This window comes from Aedes aegypti, chromosome 2 (assembly GCF_002204515.2).
Source record: "Aedes aegypti strain LVP_AGWG chromosome 2, AaegL5.0 Primary Assembly, whole genome shotgun sequence".
NCBI classification, from domain to species: Eukaryota; Metazoa; Arthropoda; class Insecta; order Diptera; family Culicidae; genus Aedes; species Aedes aegypti.
Window position 1 is genome coordinate 307,850,664 of NC_035108.1, and position 23,751 is coordinate 307,874,414.

The 23,751-nt window shown below is 39.0% G+C and overlaps 2 protein-coding genes across 6 annotated transcripts in view; one reads left to right on the top strand and one right to left on the bottom strand.

Annotated features, from left to right (window-relative positions):
- Positions 1 to 7,086, top strand: part of LOC5568820 (S-adenosylmethionine decarboxylase proenzyme) — a 37,837-nt gene extending 30,751 nt beyond the window's left edge. The window contains exons 3-7 of one of the 2 annotated variants that reach the window (XM_021845642.1): positions 2,093 to 2,645; positions 2,713 to 2,805; positions 3,529 to 3,549; positions 4,610 to 4,765; positions 5,150 to 7,086. In XM_021845642.1, coding sequence (XP_021701334.1) covers positions 2,093 to 2,645; positions 2,713 to 2,805; positions 3,529 to 3,549; positions 4,610 to 4,765; positions 5,150 to 5,287 — 961 coding nt within the window. In that variant the 3' untranslated portion in view covers positions 5,288 to 7,086. The remainder of the gene's footprint in view (positions 1 to 2,092; positions 2,646 to 2,712; positions 2,806 to 3,528; positions 3,550 to 4,609; positions 4,766 to 5,149) is intronic. The other variant, XM_001658136.2, reaches the window with a different exon arrangement.
- A 3,425-nt stretch (positions 7,087 to 10,511) lies between these two features.
- On the bottom strand, positions 10,512 to 23,440 carry LOC5568821 (transmembrane protein 62). Of its 4 annotated transcripts, none has more exons than XM_021845643.1 (5): positions 23,329 to 23,440; positions 22,791 to 22,981; positions 17,363 to 18,587; positions 11,418 to 11,721; positions 10,512 to 11,349 (listed from the first exon to the last, which is right to left on the bottom strand). In XM_021845643.1, exons 1-5 carry the CDS (start codon positions 23,366 to 23,368, stop codon positions 11,061 to 11,063), a joined length of 2,049 nt encoding a protein of 682 aa, XP_021701335.1. In that variant the 5' UTR covers positions 23,369 to 23,440; the 3' UTR covers positions 10,512 to 11,060. The 4 variants fall into 4 exon arrangements, with proteins under 4 accessions (XP_021701335.1, XP_021701337.1, XP_021701336.1 ...); XM_021845645.1 differs by having other exon boundaries at positions 23,203 to 23,420; XM_021845644.1 differs by having other exon boundaries at positions 22,791 to 23,010; positions 23,203 to 23,420.
- Between the last annotated feature and the right edge of the window lie 311 nt (positions 23,441 to 23,751).

Here is a 23,751-nt window from a genome sequence, read left to right on the forward strand (position 1 = left end):
AACCATTACAGCTCATATAAAATTTGTAAAATGTCCATACAAAAGGCATTACGAGAGGGTGGGTGGATGTCAAAAATGATAATTTTTGGTGTTATTAAAGTTGTGAGTACTTACTTAGCTTCTACGTGTTTGGCCTTGTTTCATTCATATCTTGAACTTATTTGCTTTATGGAATAAAATTCAAAGGATTAATAGGGTGATCAAAGTATTTTGGACAGACCGTTACACGTATATAATTTGGCCATTTACGGCAAAATCAAATGGAGGTGGCCAAATTATATACGCGTAACGCTCTGTCCAAAATACATAAAACACCCTAATTCAAATAATTTCAATTACGGCAAAGAACTACTTGGGCATCTTGATGATTTACTTAGGCACCTAGGGCTTTTGTTGGCCAAATTATCTCAAATTCAGCATTAAGATGCATTATAAGATGATTATAAACCTAAGCCAAAACTCGAAATTCCAAGAGCATGAGTCTAGAGAGGCAAACAGAGCTTTGAGCTAAAAATTTTGATCGTTTTATCATCACCAGAATGCAACCAACCCATCAAATTTTTAACGCGAACGGTTGTCAGGTTCTCTAGATCTTAAAACTTGAACTTGAAATTTCAAAGTTTGGCTTAAAGAACATATTGTTGGTAATTATGGTTCAGATAGCATTCAAATTAAACTCCTGACGTGTCGAGAGTAGGATCTGTTTTATTAACACAATTAACCATATCTTTCTCATGATAGATAGCTCCAGAGCTCCATTGATTCTCGATGAACGCGAGACAAATCGATTCAGCTACTATACTAAGCCATAGTTTTCAGAATAAGATTCTATATAGATTAGAACACTCTAATAGTCAACATATTTCTCCAATAGTGAAACTATTGATAAACAATCAAATTACTATGGAAAAACAACTAAAAAAAATTAAACCGATTTAAAAAAAATGTTGCGGTGCTTTCCATAGAAAAGGTCAATTAAAGTCGTTGGAAAGAATGGATTAAAAACCGGGAAAATTATGTATAATATAGCGGGAAAACCGGGAAAAAAGCGGGAATTTCAAAACCGATATTTGGTGGTCACCCTGGGCTTGAAATAAGCTTTACAACGATATAATGAACTAAAAATATATTTGAAGTTGTGTTTCATGGTCAATAGTAGGGCAATTACTTTATTTGTATTTAAACAATATGTTTTAGTTAAAGGACTTCAATATATTTTTTATATACTTTTATACCCTAAATTTAGGGGCCTTCCTTAGCCGAGTGATTAGAGTCCGCGGCTACAAAGCAAAGCCATGCTGAAGGTGTCTGGGTTCGATTCCCGGTCGATCAAGGATCTTTTCGTAATGGAAATTCCCTTTAATTTCCTTGGCATAGAGTATCATCGTACCTGCCACACGATATACGAATGCGAAAATGGCAACTATGGCAAAGAAAGCTCTCAGTTAATAACTGTGGAAGTGCTCATAAGAACACTAAGCTGAGAAGCAGGCTCTGTCCCAGTGAGGACGTATAATGCCAAGAAGAAGAAGATACCCTAAATTTGATAGGAAAAATGTAATAAATAATAATTTGATGAAACAATTTTTTGAACCAATATCTACTTTGAAATTTGAAAAACCTTCAAGAAAAACATGGAAAAACATTGTGAAAATGTATTAATGTTTATACATTTTCACTCCATTATCAAATTATTTAATTTGATAACTCAAACTGCTATGCACTGATAGGATATAAAGGATTAGGTTTGACTGTATAGCTAATTATAATTGATGTAGCTACTCTATTTCTTATAGGGAATTTCCATAAATATTCCGTATGGTCATAAGACCATTTTTCGATCTTTTGAAAGTGATCTCACCTTTATTTTTGAGCTATTAACGAGCACGTGGACCGAAGAGGGTAGACAAGAAGTAACGCGTCTAATTAAAATCCTAATTGCGTCTCATTTGATTGGCATCTTTTCAACTCCATAACCCATTTCATTCTCGCTATGGCCAACACATTTTACACCGCCACTAATTTTCACATTCTTCATTTTTTTTCTGGTTCTGTTTTTCATGTTTTCCGTCCTGACGTCAATCGGAAACAGCGAAAGCAGCATGTTCGTATCGAAGCGCCGTTGGATTCTGAAGACGTGCGGCACGACGACGCCGCTGCAGTGTTTGGAACCGCTGCTACGTCTCGCATCGGAGATTGCCGGCTACGGCGAGATAGAGGATCTGTTCTACTCGCGCAAGAACTTCAAGCGGCCGGAAATGCAGGTCTCCCCCCATCGTGGTTTCGAGGAGGAAGTCGCCTTCCTGGATTCATTTTTCGAAGATGGACGCGCCTACAGCCTGGGCGCGCTTAATCGCGACTGCTGGCATCTCTACACATTGAGCCGCGGGGGAGGGGGCTCCGCCAACAAACAAATGCTGAACAACATTACCAACAACAACAACAACAACCACCATCATCATCTGCATAACATGAGCAACGGCCATGCTCAGCTGCAAACGCAGTCGGCCAAGATGAATCTGATTGAATCTCTGCAGTTACCTGATCCGGATCAGACCATCGAGATACTGATGACCGATCTGGACCCGAAAGTGATGGCTGTCTTCACCAAAGATGTGTGCAACACGGCCTTGGAGGCAACGCAGGTAATAATTGTTGATTGGGTTCTGGAAGTTGCTGTTGAATTCAGAGTCGTTTTTTTTTGTTTTTCAGAAATCGGGCATCCACAAGCTTATTCCCGGTATGGTAATCGACGATTACTTGTTCGATCCGTGCGGATATTCTATGAATGGAGTCTCCAAAAGTGTAAGTATTTTTCGCTTCCGCTAAATTTATTTTTCTCAATCTACGTTTGGTAACGACACACTTGGATCTCATGCCGGATAAATTTAAGAAAATGTACAAAATAGTATCAAAGTGCTACCCCGACTGTTGTTCTTAAAAAAAAACACCCTTAAATCTGTGCTCATCATTATTCAAAATCACTGTATACAAAGTTTGATTAAAAATCAATAGTTAGATGATTGTTTTACAATTGTTTCAGTTTTAGGTCACCTATTTCGATGTTTATGAAAAAAAGGGGGGAGTAAAGTTATTCCAATGATGATTGAGCTATTCGCATCAATTCGGTTCACGTAGCGTTCGTCTTAAAATCAGTAGATTACCTGTGCTATCATGGACAAGAGAGGGTTAAACTATAGAAATCGACTATTCAGAGCACCGTGATTATGAGGAAAAGAGTTTGACAAAAAAGATACAAACCCAAGGGGTATCCTTCATTAGCGATAATAACCAGATAATTGTGTCGATATCAACAGATTGAGGAAATCTAAAACTTTGTATTAGTTTAGCTGTATATTATGTACCATTTAACGTGTAATAGGAGTACACTATAACTAATTACATTCTTCACTTTTTCCTTTATGACTTTCTGTAAATTGCTTCTACATTGGTGTTTGCGGTATAATACTCCACTATCTTCCTCTGGGGCGCATCATGTTTTCATTTCAAACTCATTGTGGAATGTAGTGTGGAAAGAAATATAAAGAGGTAAGCAAGTTCTGAATGTTTGCTTCTAGATAGCTCATTTCAACGGAATATAGTTGAACGATGTTTTACGCCTTCATTCTGTTGATGTGAAAGATATGATGTCATACGATTTATCATAACAAAATATTCATTAGCTCTCGTTCTTCATTTTTGTGTGCTTCATTTTCATACATATACTATTTTAGTGCTGACAAACTAAACTCGACCGAAATAAGACATGCCATGCTTTAGGTGGCGCCAAACAAGCAATTCAGCACGTGCCGTTTTTATTTTGTGCTACATCACGAGTCGCCCTTGTCCTTTTGAAGGTCGTGCCGAGATAAAGTCAAAAGTGCTGGAGTGGAATCTATATAGAAAACAACAGTGCTTTCCTAATTGAATGTCTCCGCTTTTCACTACTCCACGATTCATTTGTACATACCTTAGCTTCTGAATTTCCTTTTTAAGTTTTTTTTCGTTTCTCTGTTGCTGCAGTACATTTGTTGTTCGTAGAAAGGAGTATGTGTACTGCCCATAAACGCACATTTTTCCCATGTGAATAGGAAAGCCACCAAACATGGGACTGACATGCGATTATGAGCAGTGTACCTCTCAATAACATATCATTTTCGCATATCGAATTCTTGATGTTCTAGTTCAGTTCTACATTGATAATCATCGTCCATCATCAGCAATCATAAAAAATCGAGACCAGTTTTTTCGTTCAAACCCAATGTTAGTGAAATAGCTTTACTGTTATACAGACATCAACATAAGAATAGTTAGAAATTTTCATATAGAATGCTGTGATTATAAAACAGAAAACTGTTTTTGAATTGTTTGAAAACGATGATAGTTATTCCCCTCGTAAATTTTATTCCTTGGCGAAAATTTCCTACGATAATTCATTCCACATAACTTTATCTGTTTGTTCAATGTTCGCGCCGACAAAGTTTTGTAACCACTTATCGTATTTCTATCGGTATTAATAGCCTCTTCATTCATCATACATTCTTGTGTGCTGTTATTCCATGGCATAATATTTTTTGTTGTTTCTTCCTTTCTCGTGTTCCACATATAGGGATGCTACATGACGATCCACATCACTCCGGAGCCCGATTTTTCGTACGTTAGCTTTGAGAGCAATGTCGCATCCTCTAGCTATGGGGATTTGATTGCACGCGTGATTGATACGTTCCAACCGGGAAAGTTCATCGTGACCGTTTTCGCAAACAAGGTAAGTGGCGCGGGGTGGTGTTTGGTTGTGGTTTATTGGGTTTGGGGAATTGCATTGCATTTTTGGGCCTGAAAGCATATTTCTTGTTACGGTCAACCCTTCATGAGTCGATAAGGAAGGGATTGATTGCTGAAAATGTCGAAATACGAGACAGGTATGCTTTGGAAAGTTGTTGCATTCCCAACTAATCCAAGAACGTAGCCAGAGCAGCTCTCAACTGTTGAAGGATGCTTCAATATAGTCTAAGAACCAGCGTTTGGTCCAAATCTCTCTTAGGAATTTATGCAACTTTCTTATTGCTAACATTACTACCAAGAAAACAATCTGAGCGAGAATTATATCATCTAACCCTGGGTACAACCTTTTCTCTTTCATCTTTTACAGACTTCGCCGGCAGCGAACGTGTCCCGTGAGCTTGAACACCTGGGCACCATCGATCAATGGAAGCGTCGCGATATTCAGTTCTCGCGGTTCCCGACCTACGATCTGACCTACGCCCAGTACTGCAAATACCCAAGCTGAGGTTTACCGTGCCTAGCCCTCGAAGGGGCTAACCCTACTTCCCCGCTCCCGTCCCCTCCCGCTCCCTCCAAAAAGAACGTTTTCATCATCCGTCCCTCCCCGTTCTCCTACCTTTCCTCTTCGGTGGCTTTGTTCCGTTTGTTCTTCAACATCTTCCCGGTGCTGACTTCGCTGAGTTTCGCCAAAAACTTTTTCCTCTTTGGCGTTTCTGATGAGGCATACAACAAGAGCAAAATCATCCTCAACAATAACAACAACGTCAACGCCATGAGTCAGATCAATGAAAATGGAAAAGCGATCAACGACATCGAAAAATCCGGCATGTTATACTTTCAACAAATGAACGATAAGAATGATGATCATTTGGTGAAACTCTGCGGACAGTTGAAGAAACTGTTGGACCTACCGTCTGTCCTTTTCTCTATCATACTGATCCAGTTGATATCATTCGTGCTTGTATTGAACATTGAAGAATGCTCGCCGCTAGTTTTATTCTCCTGGTGGCGCAACAAGATATCCTGAAATTGACTACCACGCGGCAAACGAGCGGCAAGCTTATGCTTCCTTCCGTTCTGATGCCTTTCTCGATTTCCACAATTACCGTTATTATTATCGCTTTGATAATGATAAATTACCGATCATCGCACGTTTCTGTTTCGCTCTACGACTGTGGAGCAAAGCTTTTCTAGATGATTTCTTCAGTCGATACTGTGGCGACGATGTTTGGTCCGTGGCCAATCACCCGGTTGCTGGCCAACTGTTAGTAACCATCACTATAATCGTTGCAGTGACTGTATTCGATATGCGTTCACAATCTCTATCAGCTTTTGTTCCGATTAATATCAGTAACATCTTTAGCGTAGCCAACCACGGCGAACAGAATGCTAAGAAAGAGATCACAGTGAAGAAATACAAAGAATTACAAGCAATTTACAGCAACAGCCGGTGGTGGAACATGTTCTCTCTGGATCAGTTTATCTACAATCAACAACAGCATAAACAGCTAGATGTAGTAGTCGTTCAATGTAACCAGCACCACCGAGAGATCCACCACCAAGGTAGCACACGTTTTAAAATCCTATACAAAACAATCGCTATTGAAGGCAACCAGTTAATCAATGTTGTAGATTTCAATTTTATCAACAATTGCAATACTCCAATTGTGCAGATTAAAAAGATTCTCGTTGAAAGTATAATATTCGCTTATCTAATATCATTGGATTTGTATTCGTAGCACAAGTGAACAATTCAGATTCAAAATCAGCACATGAAATTACAAACATTACACAAACATTAAAAACATATACTACGGATATTTGAACAACAAAGAATACAAAGTATTTTAACAAAAACAACCAGATTTATCTGTAATTGAGCAGAACTTTCAACTGTAATAGTATTTTATATCCCAATTTCCTTACTGTCAAACATCCCAAATGAAAACGTCTCACCAAGTCCCCTAATATGAACAAAAAAAAATGATGATATAAAACAAGCGTCCCAAATGACGTTAAAACATTATGACTCATGATGAACTTTTCAAGACACATTAAATATAACCAGAATAAAGCAAGAAGCTGAAAAGCCAATTAAATATAAAAAGTTTAATAATAAAAATAATACAAATTACATAAACTAGCAATTACGACAAAACAGCAGAGGAATGTAATAAGATGGTTCTAAACAAAACTACAATGTCAAGAATGATGAAACGATAAAAAAATACTAGAGAAGGTTTTACCATTGAATGAATATTATGAAGCTCATTGATATTTCCTTACACAGTAATACTGAGAAAACAACAGATAAAACAAGGTTAACTATATGGTTGAAATAGTACCAGAATACTGTTTCTGATTTAGCGGTAGGTTAAAAAGGTTCTAAAACCTAAATTAGGCTATGAGTTTTTGAGAGATGCGCGCAAAGCGTTGACTACACAGAAGGCTCTGTACCTATATTTTTCGATGGCAATTAGGTTGGAGGAGAAAACCCGGCTTACTGGAACAATAGTTAGGATGGGAATAAAACTGAAAATAAATGGCTAGGCATATGCATTATCAATGAGTTTTGTTGTCATTTCCGCACAAATTTGGAAGAAGTTTTTCGTTTTACTTTCTAATTCCGTTAGGATAATGTTTTTTATGTCTACTAATTTCAATTAGTTTTAAACATTGAACTTTATACTTTCTAGCTGTACTACATTTGCAAAATAGATTAACTTAGACTTCCATTAGTGGTATCTGGGAAATCGAGTGAGCGTTCTTTCTTATCCGAACATGCCTTGAATTAAATCGCATAGAATTGCGAAAATCTGTTAATTTATTGATAAAACATTATTTTTGCATCATTACTGCATATCAAATTGTTCTTGACTTTACCAATACCAAGAAGTTCTTTCTCAAACTGTTGGAGTCGGGAAACATCGAGGTTGACAATATGATGGTTGTCAAGGATTTCGTAAATTTTTCCTAGGACGGGTTCAACGAAAATGCATGGTCAGAACTTTTCCCGGACAAACTAATAAGATTGATCAAGGCGATAATGGAGCGAGTGATATGCGTAGTCCGAGTATCAACGATACTCTCGAGTCCCTTCGAATATCGCAGATGGTTACGGCAAGGTGATGGCTATTTGTTTTACTGTTCAACATTGCGTTAGAGGGATAGAGACGAGTGGCACGATCTTCAGAAAGTCCGTTCAGCTACTTGGTTTCGCAACTTTCTTGAGACGATGTCGGATACGTACATCCGACTAATGGCTGAAGCTAGGCGAATCTGACTGAACATCAAGGAGTCGAATACAAAGTACATGATAGCGAGAGGTTCAGGAGAGAACATGGCACGCCCCCCACCTCGAGTTCATATCGACGGTGATGAAATCGAGGTGGTCGAAGAATTCGTGTACTTGGGCTCAGTGGTGACCGCCGACAATGACACCAGCAGAGAATTCCAGAGACGCATCGTTGCTGGAAATCGTGCTTACTTTGGACCCCGCAGAACTCTTTGATCAAGCAGAATTCGCCATCGCACGAAGTTAACCACCTACAAAACGTTGATTATACCGATACTCCTCTATGGGCATGATACATGGACCATATGGTTCTCGAACATAATTCGACCGGCACAAGACGACGTGGTACGTAGCGAGCAAGATGGGTCGATCAAATTGAGGACGATCTTCGGAACCTTCGCAAAATGCGTAGCTGGCGACGGGCAGCCATGGACCGAGTCGAATGCAGACGTCTTCTACGTTTAGTGGAATACTTATAAATAAACGAAAACCCGAATTTAGTACTACTATACCATTTAATTTCACTAGAGTTTGTATCCTTCGACAAATACGCGTATTTCGATCTCAACTGTAAGGCCGTCTACAGTGTCGTGTACTAGACTCGACTTAACACGTTATTTATCAATGCTAGCATCCTCTATCTCCCAGTGGTGATAGTTTTTTTTGGTCCATTAATTTAAATAAAAACAACGAGCTACACATTTGGTTAACAATGGCTTTTAGGGTGAGATCAAAAGTGTAAACCAAATGGAGAGTCACTTCACTCGAGTCGAGAATTGTCACCTCGCTATACGAGCCCGACAAATGTCACCTCACGCCACTCGTAGAATAAACCCAATTATGTACTTGTTGAACGGTAAATGGCTGGACATGGCGTACCATTGGTACCTCGCGTACCTGCAGGAATAAAATAGACCCTTTTGTGCGGTTCCCACATCCCATCTTTCCACGACTCAGCTTGATGCTCTTCAGGAGGCCCTGTTGCTAAAAGTGGAGAAACAGCGTAATGAACCGATGAAACCAAAATTCTGCAACCTGCTCTTCAAGTCTGGATATATGGTCCTTGTCTGCAAGGATCTCGAGACTGCAGACTGGGTGAAAGAAATAACTCCTTCACTCATGCCTTGGGAAGGTGCCGAATTCGAAGCAATGGACGAGGAGAACATTCAGCGTCCAGAACCAATTCGTGCGTTCTTTCCACAAAGAGCGAAATACTGCGATGAGCGCATAAAAACACTCATCGAGAGCCAGAACGACATCACAACCGCGTATTCTCCAAAGAAGCGCACCAAACGATATCCATGTCGAGTGGATATTTACGGTTGATGGGCCGTCTATGGAGAACCTAACAAATGGGGTTATTCTACGAGTGGCGTGAGGTGAGAATTGTCGGTCTCGTATAGCGAGGTGACAATTGTCGACTCGAGTGAAGTGACTCTCCATTTGATTTTTCTCTTGATTTGCCGTTTCTGTAGTGAAACGTGCGAAACCTCTCAACACCTTCTCTGCTCCTGCAGTGCACATATACAACGAAGGCCCAAAATATTTGGTAAGACCTTTTTGGAGCCGGCCGATTTTTGGAATGCATCCCCCAGGGAAGTGGTCGGCTTTATCAGGCTGATCGTACCAGATTGGGGGACTCACAATGCTGCAACTTAGGACTTCTGCCCATCAATGGCAGATGGCTAAAAGTACAGTCACCGCGCAAAGTATTCCGGTGGCGTTCTCGCCACTGAGTCTTTGTAAAACCAAAAAGGTATATCACAATAGTTCTAAAAAATGGACGCAGTGATCTCACACCCGACAGAAAAGGAAAAGGAATGGTGAATGCGTCCAGAAGAAACTGCGGTCAAGAAAGATTCACCCCGCACCAAATGGACGATGTACAGAACGCTCATAAGCCCGGTAGATCTCTATGGGCATGAGACGTGGACTAGGCTCGAGGAGGACTTGCAAGCTCTTGGGGTTTTCGAACGCCGAGTGCTAAGGACGATCTTCAGCGGCGTGCAGGAGAACGGCGTTTGGCGGCGAAGGATGAACCACGAGGTCGCTCAACTCTACAGCGAACCCAGTATCGTCAAGGTAGCTAAAGCTGGAAGGATACGCTGGGCAGGGCATGTTGCAAGAATGCCGGACAATAACACTGTAAAGATGGTGTTCGCTACGAATCCGGTCGGATCAAGAAGGCGTGGGGAGCAGCGAGCTAAGTGGATTGACCAGGTGCACCAGGACCTGGAGAGCGTGGGTCGCAGTCGAGCATGGAGAGAAGCGGCCATGAACCGAGTGAATTGGCGAAATATTGTTGGTGAGGTTTTATCAAGATAATTGATGTAAAGCCAAATAAATAAATAAATAATGTACATGTTGCAAAGAATAATTGATTATGTAACAATCAGGCACATAATATGATTATAAAAAGAAGTAGAAGAAACAGTTTGAATTGTTAACCTTTATTATCACATAAATACACATATATTAAATTTATGCATAACAGTCAATACCGGTAATTAATAGCCTTAAGAGAATATCATCTGTTGATAGGAGTAGTTATACTCCGCATTGTCGGTGGTGTTGTAGTATAAATTGCATAGATGCCACTTTGAATAAGAACATTGCAACTACTCATTTAGTAGTAATCTAGATCTATAGAAATTGAATAAATAAACTTTTTCGTCTGTAAATATTAAAACACTCTCTAGAAAATAAATAATACAGGAATTGAAACCAATTTAATGAAAGTTCTAACAAATTAAACTATGTCTACACGATTCAGTCAATGGTCTTTTACTTCGAACCACACGAAACAAACATTTTAAAAGTAAAGGTTGTTTTAGGGCACTAAATTTGTTATATGATTTTGGTATCGAAATCTATTAGCTCAATACGTTGTATGCAAAAAGGTGCTTCTACTGTGATTGAAAGTCAATTCCTACACAAAATGTTGTTACATCTTATTCGACAGGTGCGAACAATGGGAAAGGCCCTATTGCGAAAGCTGGGAGGTTTTGGATTCGGGCGATGCAGCCCACAAGGCGGCCGCCGAGCGAAGACTCTTTTCGGGTAGATTTTTCGACTGATACCACAGAATCAGGTTCAGCACGATGGACCACGTGCGCAGGGGCGTGATGATGAAGGCCAACGTTCCGTAAGCGTTCCAAAAGATGAGTGCCAACAGCAACTCCACGAGCATAATCAGCAGGAACGGCAAATTTTGCCAGGTGGCGGCCAGGAATCCGAGTTTCTTTTCTGCACTGGCCGGTCCTCGGTATAATCTGCAATGGGGAATAGAAAATCGATGTATTAGTATCGATAATGATAAGATCAGGTCTGATTATCAAACCTTCTGTGTGCATTGTTGGCGTAGATGATTATGAGCGGGAACTGGCAGAACATCAATTGGAAGAATCCATAAAAGTAGGTCAAGGTGCCCGGCAGGAACGTCCCGTTGACGAATATGCCCCAAACGAAGACGACTCCTATGTGACCGTCGATTACTTCGCCAAACGACCACGGTCCGCAGGTCACGAACAGACAGTACCCTATCAGCGGGAACACCAATCGATCGACGGTTGAGAGAATCCACATCTTGCGGATCCAGCCGCGACAACAGTAGCTGCGAATGCGAGGCCGAGTGACGGTGCCACCTAGAAATAGTTCAGGTTATTGTAAGTACAGTCATGAAAGTAGTCATCAGGAATTGCATCCAGAGGGTAGGGGTTGGTTAAGAGAGACATCAAAAGTTTATTCACGAAGATCCTGGATTTTTTTATAGGATTCTTCCGTGAATATTTTATGGATTTTATTAATCCAAGGATTTTTTTCCAGAAGCTCTTTTAAAGATGTGAATCTATGAGAATTCTTTTAGAATTTCTTTCAGAAATTCTTGCGAGTATATCTTCTGATTTTTCTTTTCAGAATAAGCACGAACAGCTAGCCCAAGAATCGAAGGTTTTCACTTAGATCACCGAAATTCCTTCAGATAACGATTTTTGGAATAATCCTTGAAGTGTTTAACCCAAGATCGGTCGCATGCGTGTACTGAGTACACGCACCCTGAAAAAAGTTCGCTTTTCATACACAGCTCGAGCGGGGTGGTGTCGGCAATGGTTGAATGCGCGACCGCTCTTGAGTTAATAGATAATCTCCTTGAAGAATAAAAAAAATTAAGACATCTAAACTATGTGTCTTAAAAATAGGAACTATAAATAACTCATGCATGAAAAAAGAGACCTAGCAGGAACGAAAACGTGATGAAAAAGAGACCAATCAGCAATCAAGAACACGATGAAACCAAACGGAAACAGGAGAAAAGAATTTCATAATGCTTTGCTTCTCAGATAATCCGTCCAGGCATTTCACTAACGATACCGTCGAGCGGGGTGACATTAGGCTTAGGGGTAACTATGACCGCCCTTTTCGATGCATCTGATGGTTAGTATGAACCTAAAACAATTCTATGATAATCTAGGTGATATTTATAACGTAGTCTTGAAGCTTGGTACATATTTTTTTATTATTTTGGAATTGATTTGCTGTGAAAATAGTGGCACAAAGTCACTATTATGGACCAATGTCACCCCGCACAACGGTATTCATAAGTTTTTTTTGTTTGAAACTCTTGTGATGTTACAAGTTATTACATAACTAGTGGTCCCGGCCTGGGAGGGAGAAACCGATACGAAATTTATGTACGTCATAGTGAGCCGAGATCTATTCAGCAAGACCAAGCTGAGGGTCGTGGGTTCGAATCCCACCGGTCGAGGATCTTTTCGGGTTGGAAATTTTCTCGACTTCCCAGGGCATAGAGTATCTTCGTACCTGCCACACGATATACACATGCAAAAATGGTCATTGGCATAGTAAGCTGTCAGTTAATAACTGTGGAAGTGCTCATAAGAACACTAAGCTGAGAAGCAGGCTCTGTCCCAGTGAGGATGTAACGCCAGAAAGAAGAAGAAGTGAGCCGAGATTCTGCTGTCACGAACTGTCACTGTGAGCCCGGCTCTTAAACAATGGACAAACATATTAAAAGCGCGTAACTGATGAAAACATATTTTTCGATTTCATCAACTATTCATGCTTATTCAAAATTAATGTCACGATAGCACCTCTTATTCTGATTGAATATAAAGTATTCAAAAACGCTTAATTTTACTTTTTCCATATTGAAATGCCTAGAAAACTTTGGCCCTTTTTCCATGTTTATCCGCAAAGATCGAAAGTACACAACAAAAGAAAACTAGCGATTCTCATCAAGTCTGACTTGATTGTCGTTGGCAAGCTGAAATTTTCTTGTAGTTTGAAAAAACTTTCTGCCATATTTTGTGTGTAGTATCGGTGCCTCCCTCTCAGGTCCCGGCAAACTTCGTCTTGCCATCAAGTAGGCTGTTGAAAAACGCCATGCAAGTCCCGTGTAGAAAATGACAGATTAGTATTCTCCCGTTTTCCCCTAGGACAGGACGTGACAGCTCAACTAAGACTGCCCCGTTGTGTTTCAGTCGATAACCTTGACGATACAAAAGCCAGTGTTACCAGTATCATTTTTAAGCAAATCTTGTAAACAAATTCAAATATAATGGCTCATAATTTGGTTGTTTCTTGTACGATTCATTCATTTAGTGCAATAGAGGATGCTCTATTTAAAAACAAATCAGGTTTTAATTCAAGACCGACGATATTTTAGAGAGAATTGACACAATTTTTGTTATATTGGTCTCAATTAGGCATTTTTGATGTATTTTTACATTGTAGGAGTACATGCTTTGAACTTTACATCGAATATACATAGATTTGAAATAAAAAGATTTTATTGAAAATTTCCAAATTTTCGATGAAAACTCTAACCGATGAACTAGCAACACAGCCGGGCTAGCAACAAAATGCCCTGTTGCAATCAAACTCAACGATGTGAAAGTAGGCCTTTGCCAATACGACCAATGAGAAGTGGTCTTTTTGACAGGCAATTGGTTTCATTTATGTACTTCGACCTGTCCGGTCTTGTCTTAGGTTTTCCCCACTATCCCGAAGGCTTTACTAAACTTTTTTTTTCGCACAAACACGTCGGAGCTCTGGACGAATTCAACAGTGAAAGAATCATGTAAGTCCAATCACATCCATTTTTATTTATATAGATTTTCTCCAGAAATTTTATCAAATTGATTTACCGTTTTGATTCATATTACGGACACTTAAGGCCTCAGTGAAGTATAACCCAGCTTGGACCATACAAAATAAATCATTCTGTATGATTTTTTAGCGTTATCGAGCGTCGGAAGCCCTTAACCACAGACAAACAGACGTAACACTTAGAACAAATCTCGATCAAAATCATAGTCACGAGGACATGTGCGCCCAATGCTAAAATTATTGCATTTGGCCGACGGGCCAACAGATGGCGTTAGTGTGCAAACGTCAAACGCAAACAAAAACGATGCGAGCGCTTCGGGTGGCTGATTGGCCACCTACCATATTTTTGAATCGACCGTTAAAAAGGTGGTCGATGGACAATGAAGAGAGTGTGACGTCTGTTTGTCTGTGCCTTAACTTTCGGATGGTGGGTAAAGAATACGCGTCCACAACTTGAATAATTTTAAATAAATCAAAACGTGTGACCTTTTCATGATTCTTATTCCGGACGCTCCCTCACTTTTGCCTCATATTCCGGACGCTTTGATTCGAATTACGGACAGCTCATGATAATCATTAATGGAACAGTCAAATCATCAATTGAAATCGTTCAACCACTTAAGAGACGTCTAAGGTAGTTGGGCATTATAAATTTGCAATGATATTTATGGAAAAAACCTAATAAAACGAGCCTCGAAAATGAGAACTTTTGGATGGCGAAAATTGAAACATTTCGTGTGAAATGTTTCCCATACAAACGAGAGTGTCCGGAATTTGAAGCTGTCCGTAATATGAATCAAAACGGTAGGTGTTTGCTCAAAATTTGCTTCAGATTGTATTTCGAAGATTTTTTCGGAATTCATTTTATGATTCTTTTACGGACTTTCTAAGACTTAGAATCTGATTCTAAGTTATTCCTCCAATAATTTCGTTTAAGATGCCACCATTTTTTTTTTCATAAAATTGACGAGTCCTGTTTTTTTAGAAATTTATCCAGAGATTATTGCAACGATTTCTTTAGGATTTTATTTTCGTTCAGAACACTTTCCAGAATAAAAAAATTCCAGGTTTTTTTTTCCAGAGATTTCTTGGGATTTTCTCTAAAATTGGCGTTTGGGATTTATTTAAAGTTATAGAGATTGCTCTAAGGATTCCTACAGAAATATGCCTATTAATGTTTCGATAGTCGCGCGAATTTTTGTATTGCGCACTTTATATAACACCCTTGATTTTCCATATTCAACATGAAATACCTCGCGATCTTGATTAAATATAGAAAAACCATCTTCGACAAAGTTGTTTAGGAGATCAAGGACTGAATGCGGTGATTATTCAGTTTTGCAAGTGTGCGTGAAAAAATTGTTTTGCAAATATCTCAGGAGCCTGACCACTTAGAAATATGGCGTTTTCGGCAATGTTGGTCAGTAACTCAAGAGCCATCATTATTTGAGACAAACAATTCGAAAATTTTCCACCAGGCGCTAGTTTGCACGAAACTGTTTTGCGGACATCTCAGGAATCTGACCACTTAGAAAGATGGCGTCTTCGAAAAAAAAACTTTCAGTAGCTCAAGCACTATCATTGTTAGAGGCAGTTGATTAAAAATTTAGCCAGTCAGCGCCATTAAGCATGGAACACTTTCAGACATCTCAGGAGCCTGAACACTTAGAATGATGGCGTCTTCAGCAAAGTTGTTTAATAATCCATGAGTTATGATTATTCAAGCCAAAAGATTCGAGATTTTTCCACCAGGCAGCGCTAATGCGCATGAAACTTTTGTTTTGCGAATATCTCATAATCCTGACCAATTATAGAAATGGCGGCTTCAACAAACTTGTTCAGTAAGCCAATAGCAATCATCTCAGCATTCCGATCACTTCCGAGCGTTTTCTTCAGAGTTGTTCAGTATCTCAAAAGATATCTTTATTTATTGGAGACTGACTAAAATAATGATAGCCCTTAAGCTACTGAACAACTTTGCCTAAGACGCCATCTTTCTAAGTGGTCAGGATCCTGAAATATCCGCAAAACAAAAATTTCATGTCCACTTACGCTGCCTGAGATATCAGCAAAACAAAAGTAAAAGTCTTATGCTCACTAATGCCACGTAGCGATCAAATTACAAATTTAATCAGGTACCAACAGATAGCGCTCCATGTCAAAAACAACTTCACCAAAGACCCCATGTTGTTCTTAAGGAGATTCTTGAGGAATACGTTTTGGTTTATTGTCGATAGATATCTTTGTTGTGAAATGTTATACAAAGTACAACAGCACGACGCCCGAAGGTCAATTTTTTTTAAGGAATTGTCAAGGAATTCATTAAAAACCTAGGATGGAACCCCTAAAAAAATTGCGATCATAGCAATAACTAGAATAATTGGTAACACCACAGCAAGTTTGATTTATTGAGCAATTCCTAAAAAAGTTCTGAATAGATTTCCTGGAAGAATCCCTGAAGGAATTTTTGCAGCAATTCCTGGAAGAAACTGACAACATGGAGAAATCCATATAAAATGTCTGGAAGAATGACTGAAAAATTCGTCCTTGTAATTCCTGGCGAAATACTTTTGGGAGGTTCAGGAAAAAATCTTAAAAACTGTGGAATAAACCCTTGCGGAAAAACTGTAAAAATCTTTGGGAGATCTCCTTAAGTTACAACTGAATAAATCGGTGGATGATTTGGTAGAAAAATCATTCGCGAATATCTTGGGCCAGTCCTTGAACAAATTTTCTGAGTAATCCCGGTGGACATCACTGGAGGTATTAACATTGGAATGTAAAAAAAAAATCAGGATAAAATTTGAAAGAACTTCTCTAGATCTCTTACATAATCGTCGCAGGAATTTCTGTGCGAATTCCTGGTTGAATTGTCGAAGTAATTTCTAGAAGCATTTTTGAAGTGATCCCAGGAAGAATTCTTGAAAATATAACAGAATAAATCATTTAAGAATTGTTAAAGCATTTTTTCGAGAAATTTTATGAATAAATCCCAAAAAAACTAAGAGCTGGAGTGTCTGTAGGTTTCTTTGAAGCCTCTAGAAGCAACATCTCATTCACGGGAGACAAGTGACTTTAAAAACCATTTTTTTTTTTTCAAAGAAACACTTTAGAGACCCATGATGACACAACCTTTAATGGACATTGTTCGATACTCACTTCTAACGAGCATATGCCAGATTCGGAAAACGCACAGTGGAACCAGGCAGGTGATCAACGCCATGCTGTAGAATGCTTGGAAAATTTTGTTCGTATCGTACATCAGCACAAACCGTGCCAAGGTGCTGAACTGCCGCCTCGATCCATCCAACGTAAATTCCTGTTCGACCACCCGATGTCTGCCTTCTTCATCACGAATGAACGCTGAGATTTTGTGCAAGCCTCGTTCATACTTTTCTGGTGACCAAGGAACCACGAAAAGCTCCCTACTGATCCGTGTGCAATCGATCCATTCGCCATGGTCTACCTTAACCTGGCACTCGGTAATTTTGGCCGGCGAAAATGCCAACAAGCGAATGTGGGTTGATTCCAGCTGTAGTCTGGAATCCTCTTTGCCGGGTATATTGAAAAGAGCATTCTTTGGATTTGTTATGAGCACCACAGGCCAATTATTGTGCTGCAGGTCGACGAAGGTGAACTGGCCGTGGTCAAAGGCAGCCAAACGGTACATCCGATTCTTCATCCAGTCTCCCAGTTCCAACTCCAAGAAACCTTCGTTCTGCATGGTGTACATGTGGGGAACTGCACCTCCCAATTTGTGAAAGTGGCCACATAAGTATGCGTATCCTTCCTGATACTTCCCAATTAGATTCCTAATGCCGCTGGTTCCCAAACCTGGCGTTAGAATACATGACGTCGGATAATGACCGAACCAGATAGTATAGTTCGTATCCATAGCTCGAGATTTCTCCGCCAAGCCTATAATGTGTTGCGTTTCGTTCATGGAAAGCATTCCCACGAAATTGAAAGGCCGTTTTGGACCCGGATCCAAACAGGCATCCACTGCAATGAAGCTGTACCGTTCACCGTCCTTTGCCACCTGATGCAAATACGATCGAGGATGGTTCTTCCCTTGTGCGGAATAGTTGGTAAAAAGGTCCTGTTTGGTTTGCAATGCAGGGACATTGAAATTATCATGGTTCCCTCGGATATCCAGCCAGGTGGTTTTGCTGAGGACGTTCGTATCCTTCAGGACATCCCTGTACCATCGCCATTCCTGTTCGTGCTGCTTCGATCCAAGGAAATTGGCCGTTTTTGCGTCCGTCAAATCGCCTGAGGCCAACACTACCGATGGTCGGATAATGTCCACCGTTCGGTTGCAGAACTCAATCAAATGGGGCACCCGACTTGGATCCTTGTACAGACTGATGTGGATGTCGGAGATCTGGAAGCAAACAAACAAATCAGTCTATTAATTATATTCAAGTGCTGGTAGTAGGTCTCATTATAGTGGTCACTATTTTCACGCAAGTCTCTTAAGAAGTCTCTATTTTAAATCGAAGTTATCTGAAATCTCTGTTGAACCACAATGGTCTTTTGAATCACTTTTTTCCTTATTCCTAGCCATAAATCCTGGTACTAAATTGTAGAAACTCTTGATAAAAATCCATAAACTCTTATGAGACTATTCCACAACTTTTCTCCCAAGTCAAGGAATTTTTTTTCAGAAAATCCTTGAGTACTTCAACACTACTAGCTCCTGTAATTTTCACAGTAATTACTCTGAAAATTTTCCCAGGGACCTCCCAGTATATCCTCTATATATATTTCCTTTGAATCCGCCGATTTCTCCAGTGGAGAGATCTTCCAAAGATTCATACAAATTTTATTCCAATAAAATACACAATGATTTATTCTGGAGTTTTTAACAAATACATTTTGGATAATTTCGAGGAAACCTTCAAGAAAGAATTCTTACGTCGATTTCCATGTATTCTTCCAGGCATGAATTTCTTAAATTCATCCATAGTTTCTCCCAGGAATTGCTCCGAAAAATTCTCCTGGGATTAATCAGGGAAAATTATCAAGCACTCTTCTAGGAGCTCCGCAATAAATCGATTATTCATCAAGTTTGTCCAGAAATTTATTTTGAAATTTCATCAGAATTGCTACCAAGGATAATTCTTATAGTTGTTTCGAACGTATTTCGAATAACTTCCCAAGTAAAGCCTTCATTTATACTTCGAAAGTTGATTTTAAGGTTTAATACCAGTACAGTTATTCCTCAGATCATTCCTTCACAGACCTCTGGAGGAATTTCTGTTTTCAATAATTATTTTAGCAGTTTATCAAGAAAATCCTTCAAGACTTCCGCAACAGTGCAGAAGTTCTATCGGGGATCCTTGGAGGAGTTATCAAGGGTTACCTTAAAATTTTCAGAGCATTCACCAGAACTTACTGTTTGTTGTCTGCATCAACAGGCTATTCCGAGCCCCAATGATGGAAAAACTTAATTATAATAGGTACATTTACCTAACACAACAACTCACAAAGTTTGAATTTTAACCAATAAACGAAACGAAAATAAACAGAGTGCGAGGTAGTACTTTAATGTTCATCTGCTCCGAAGGTGAAGTGTCTTCAAATTGGTTAAACGACATCGCTCTTCATAACTTGGGAGTCGGATCGGATCTCGACGGCAATATACGCAGGGCAAAACGAATAAACGGCGTTGTACGGATTCTATTCTTTCAACACCATTATTTTAGCAAGGGCTCCACACCTCTGAGGAATATTCCAAAATAGAACGAGACAACGAGTACTACAGTGATTTCATGTAGTACACACAGTTGAAAATAATGAAGATTACACGTTATGTAAACTTCATTTATGCGATGTAAACATGACGTCATGTAAATTTAAGTCTGAAATCATGTAAAAATGTGTTATATGTCATGTAACCACACAGAATCCTGATGGGTTACATGACATATAATTGAAGTTTACATGACATATCATGTAAATATCCATGATTTTCCACGCTCCAATTGTGTGCATTATATGTCTCAGAAATTTACACGTTTCGTTCGAACTGTGCACGTCCGTATAGTTTTCTTCTAGATTTTGAATGTTTCGTTCAAGATGCCTTGTCGACGATGTATGAAACGTGCTGCTTGAATGTAAGCTTAGAATCTAAAATTACTCCTAGATCTTTAACGGATCCTTTTTCCGGTAGAAGGAGATGACGGAGTACTTCATCGGATTAACTGTCATTCGATTTGTCTGTTTGCGAAAGAACCTGTTCCTGAAGAACCCGGCAATCTTCAATAGAACGGATACGAAGAAATGTCTTCAGATCATCGGCATAGGATAGTCGTAGGGTCTTCAATACTACATGCACGTCTTTAAGGTGATTATAGAACGAACTCACACCTCAAATTTTCAAGAGCACAAGACTTGAGAACCAAATAGCGCTCCGCGTTGAAAATTTATCCCGTTGATTACCACCAGAAAGCAAGCAATTAGATTGGTTTTCAATTGGTTGCGAATGCATTGCGATGCATTGCGAACACTTATTCCTGAAATTCATCATAATAGCATATCCTAACTGCAAACTTTGTTGAATGCAGCTTGGTTACCATAACAAGCGAAAAAAAACTGAATCACGACCGTTTTAGAAATTGCTCTATGAACTTCGATCATGACACTTTCTCAAGAATACAACCTGTTTTTTTCTAGGATACTTAGGAAATTATTCCATAGGTTCCACCATTAAATTCTTCAAGAATTCTACGGAAATTCTGTCACAAACTTCTTATTAAAATTCTAAGTCCTCCAGGAGTTCATCCAATGGTTCTTCTATCGATTTCAGTAGGAATTTGCCCAATATTTCCATATAGGAAATCTTTTAGAATTCAGTCAGTCCATTCTCAGATATTCCAATGACGTCTTCACTGATTTTTTACGATTTTAGTTCTATTTTTACAAAGATTCCCAAATGAATCGTTCAAATGAGAACTTAAAGTCTCTATTATGCTTGAAAGAAAAAAATACCATACAGAGGCCAAGAAAACAAAAATAATCCAAACAAGGTAGTTTCTAAATTTTTGCTATAATACTATTGGAATCTAGTGAAATAATTTTTGAAATTTCTTCACAATTTAAAACATAACAAGTAGTATACCTAGAAAAATGTAGTTTAGAGTTTAATCAATGAGTTTATTCATGCAAAATTGCTTAAAAAATTAAAGCAATATCAAAGAAAGAGTTTATTGCTAAAATAAAAAAAAACTATGGTCGACTTTGTTGAATTTTTTTCACACACAGTTTAAAATTCTGCCATCCATTTGAAGGACACTTGTCCAGGTTGAAATCCCTTGCAAAAATCTGTTGTGAATTAAGTCTTATTTTTCGCGAAAAACGCCCGCTATCTATTGTTCAAGAAATTCCATTTGTAATTTTGCTGTTGTTGTAGTTAATGTGTGGATTTCTTTAGTGAATTCTTATAAGACAAATCATCATCACCGGACACCTCAAGCAGGGCATCTTCCAAAAAACCGTGGGGAATGATTATGCAGTGAATAAAATCCTTCATTGCTAATACATTTAAAACAGCATCTTTGCATTATTCAGCAAACACTACGGTATATTTTGCAAATGTCAAAAAATTGCGCGGAGACGGACCTGGTGTAGTGGTTAGAACACTCGCCTCTCACGCCGAGGACCTGGGATCGAATCCCATCCCCGACATAGTCACTTATGACGTAAAAAGTTATAGTGACGACTTCCTTCGGAAGGGAAGTAAAGCCGTTGGTCCCGAGATGAACTAGCCCAGGGCTAAAAATCTCGTTAATAAAGTCAAACCAACCAACCAAAAAATTGCGCTCATCGTACACAAGAACTAGCTGTTGCGCGATTCACCGAAGTCGCAACTACCACGCTGATGCTGTGTACAAGAAGCGAGGTTTTCCCATGAATATTGTACAAAATAAAAAAAAACCGTAACTATTGAAGAGTTTTTTTTTTGTCGATGAGTCAAGTAAATTTATTGAGAAGATTTTGATTCACGTTAGAATCATTTGATTTTTTAATATACTTATTAGCATCCAAAATTTTCTGTGGTTGTTGGATATTCTTGGGGCTTAGCCCACCTGCTCCCCCTGTTATTACGCCAATGACTGGTGTTGACGTCTGAAAAACACCCTACCTAATTTTTGAAAAAGACTTGGTAGTTTTCTGTATGAACTGCTAAGGGGTCGTTTATTAATCTCGTGATCATTTTTTGCGGAAAAATTTATGGAGGAAATCCTAACACAATATTTTTGATAATTCTCCGAGTATTCTTTGTGTAAATTACTAGTTAGGTATTTTGAATCCGAATTCGCTGCAAAGAGGAGGAAAATAGTGAAATAAAAAAAGACACTTAAGTGACTTTCCATTACAAATAGAATTTTTAAAGACTTGCATTAAGGTAGAGACCAAGTCTCTAAAAAATGATATGTCACTAAACATGTTATACTTTTCTTAGTTTCTGTTGGATCTCATTATGATTTTTGATCGGTCTTTTTCTCAGGTAAGAATTCTCTAAGGTTCGTACTTTAAAGACACTCAACAGCATTCAATCCATATAGTAAATAGCTTCACTCACCTGCAGGAACCACATCACATGCCGAGGGTCATCATCCAGCTTCAGCGGCTTGCCGCCGACATTCCATCGCTCTTGCCCTTTGATGTAGGCAGCGTTCAGTCGTTTGCTCAGCTTGTTGTCGATTCCCACCAGATTGGCTACGTTTGCCACAAATATTGAGAATATCACGATGAAGACTATCAATGCTACTGCTGCCGTTGTGAAACGCATTTTCGTTGTTCTTTCAAAAATCGGAATCCAGAGCGAAAAGACGCAATTTCTTTGATGAATAATCGTTGTAAGTTAACCAATTGGGATTCATTCAAGTCGAAGCTACAATGACTTTCTTAGGCTGTTTGAATTGCCACCTCCCTATTCTTAATCTTCCAAAGTTATTAATAATGCACACATTTTTACAGAAACTATTCCTTACATAAGTTTTTAAGCTATTCGTTTTCGATCAACTTCACTTCATTGTTCACGGGGAAATTCTTCGTAATGACGAGCACCAATATTTAAGCCGTACACTTGCAAAATTTAGCGAGATAACATTTTCTACCCGAAGATAACGATGATGTAAAATGGAGATAATGGAACATTGGATAGATGACTCTACAGACTGAACGCGATTACTGTACGGTGAAAACACAGCTGATGTGGGGGTGGTGGGTGGTAATGTATCGGCGGCGTGAACAGCAGTAACTGTTATCTTTTGTTTACAACCCCGTTTTTGACATTTCGGTAGTTGTTTAGAAATTGGTTCGAATGCATAGGGTGCCCAGAAAATATCATCACAATGCTTACTACACGCTAAGATCAGATTACCTATAAATGGGTATTGAAATCACCCAAATATGGGTTTTTATTACATTACCCATAATATGGGTAAAATATACTAATAAAAAACAGTATATTTTACCCATATTATGGGTAAATCGTTCATACCCATAAATGAGTGAAAATTTTTGGACTTAGCAATTTT